The following is a 2,423-nucleotide window of genomic DNA, read 5'->3' as shown; positions in this document are numbered from 1 at the left end:
GCTGCAGGTCTGGGACTATGACCGCATCGCTGCCAATGACTTCCTGGGTAAGACACACCAACGGACAGGACAATAAATTCTCAAATATTTTCTCAGCCGCAACACCAATTCTGGATTGTTTTCACCTTTGTGAGGTGTTGTTGAGAGGAGATGTTTGGGAATCAATCCGTGAAGTACTCACTTCCCGTACTCAACTAAAAATAACAAAGTAGAGGCTTGGAAATTTACTTAAAGTATACAAGTAAAAGTAGCCTTGCGAATGACAACCATTTATTAGAGTGCAAGCTAAGAAACTTTACTGGACATGGAAAAAGGCTCTTTATGCCATTGGCTATAATTTAAATGGATGTCTGCCAACAGGCCCAAAACATTACATATATGAATATTGTGACAGAGACTAGGACTCCAGGTTCCCAGCAATGAATTCAATTGTGATTCTGTGAGAATTCACAAATCCAGTTTTTCTTTTTTAATCTTCCCCTTCACATTTAAAGGAATCTACATGTATGTGTGTTGCAATATGGGTTCTGGAAAGAAAAGTAAGAATAAAATATGAATTACTAAACAGACGTTAATTGAGAAGTTCCCCAGCACAATGACCAAGAGTCCTCAAACATCTCTCTCAGATAAGGACAAGGATGATTGGGAATGTCTTGCTGCTTGTCTGCCAAATCTCTGTGATGTCCGTTTTCTTCATTTTCAATCATGTTGCCATCCATACTATGTGCTAACAAGCAAAGCTATCAAGCCGCAATGATTTACCGCAAATGAATGCTGCCGAATCTGTCCCAGCCAATTAGATTGAATTTGCGAACAATAACGGTAAATCTGTCTGTAGATGCTTTATTACAGTCAAGTACAAAGATGGGTGTGGGTAGCTGTGTGTGTGTGTGTGTGTGTGTTTTGTGTGGTTGGTTTGTGGTGTGGGTGTGTGTGTGTGTTGTGGTGTGTGTGGGTGGGGTGTGTGTGGTGGTGTGTGTGTGTGTTTCTGCAAAGAAATATAACATTGTAAAGGCTACATTCACAATGCATAGGAATTATATATGCATGAAATTGTAGCAAACACACTATTAATTATAATAACATTATCCTAATGCAGTGTAACTGTAGCATGTAAATAATGCACCTAAAATACAAACGTGAGCAAGGGCGTTCAACAATCTCCATTATGAATCAACATTACAGTGCAACCCAGTACGAAGATAGGTGGGGTCTGACTAAGGATGCCAGAAGTAGTGGGATAAGAAATAGGAAAGGGGCCATTGGCCCCCCCACTTTACGTCCCTGGTTCAATTTGGGATCTCGGCTAGTGTTTTCCAATCACAAGATGGTCTCTAGAAACAGGCTATCTATTCCTAATACCCACTGTTTATTTAAGTGTTAATACATATTTACTAAGAAGCCTCCCTACATCTGCTCCTGTTTTAATTTGCTGGTGATGTGTATGTCCAGGTTAATGTCTTGAAAAATTCAGTATATTGTCCATTTTTACTGCACTAATATTGCTGAAGTCCACTACTCTCAAATGGAAGTACTTATTTCATTTACTAATTATTTCCAGTAATTTCTACTTGCTGTTTTTTTTATGGCTGTGAAGCTACGGCTGATCAAACTACCTGCTTTCAAAGTAAAAACAATGGTGGCCCTGAGTTCACACAAATTACGAAAACATGCAAATTAACACAAGCAAATGAAAGGCTTCTTCACCGATTTGACAACACATGCACAGCTGTTTTCTAAATTCTGTACATCTGTTGTCAAATTGCTGAAGATTTGCAGGGCCACTGTAAATAGCAGTGTAATCATTCCTGTTCCTGATAGGCTCTTAATCTGCAACATCTGCATTGTTGCATATCATATGAGTATCAAGGACAAGCGACTGGAATAATTATTAGAGTCATTTGAGCTAGCGTCTAAAATTTAATTGAACAAAAATCTGAAACACTGTTACTGTAAGAGTAAATGTCAAATTCAGGGATACAACATATTTACCCATGTATCCCCAGTACATTTAAGAACAAATGCTAATGATTCTAACTCTTCTTCATCATCGTTCTTTTACTCTTCCTCCTTCAGGCTCCATTGAGTTACGGCTCAACGACATGGTGCGAGCGGCAAAGTCATCCGGTAAGTGTACAATTGAGATGGCGAAGGATCGGGCCAGCCCACGATTTTCCCTTTTTCGCGCCAAGAAGATGAAGGGCTGGTGGCCACTGACTCGCCCAAAAAAAGCCAAGGATTTCAGAGGGGAGGAGAGGAGAGGAAGAGGCCAGAAGAAAGGAAAGAAGAGAAGAAGAAAAAGAGAGGACAAGAGGAGCATATGAACACAGGCGGAAATCCAATACACCGACAGCATGGGCAACACTTTCCTGCTAATGGTAAAAAAAACAAAATATACAGAAATACCAATGCTGATTGAGAAA

At 39.8% G+C, this 2,423-nt stretch overlaps 1 protein-coding gene across 1 annotated transcript in view; it reads left to right on the top strand.

The window, feature by feature from the left end:
* Nucleotides 1–2,423, top strand: part of fer1l4 (fer-1 like family member 4) — a 54,656-nt gene that overhangs the window by 49,493 nt on the left and 2,740 nt on the right. Inside the window, 2 exon segments of the mRNA XM_032513694.1 lie at nucleotides 8–47; nucleotides 2,077–2,378. Of these exon segments, the coding sequence (XP_032369585.1) occupies nucleotides 8–47; nucleotides 2,077–2,378 (342 nt within the window).

Source organism: Etheostoma spectabile, chromosome 4 (assembly GCF_008692095.1).
Source record: "Etheostoma spectabile isolate EspeVRDwgs_2016 chromosome 4, UIUC_Espe_1.0, whole genome shotgun sequence".
In the NCBI taxonomy this organism is placed as follows: Eukaryota; Metazoa; Chordata; class Actinopteri; order Perciformes; family Percidae; genus Etheostoma; species Etheostoma spectabile.
Note: the sequence above shows the minus strand (reverse complement) of the source record. Positions and strands in the feature narration are given on the sequence as shown.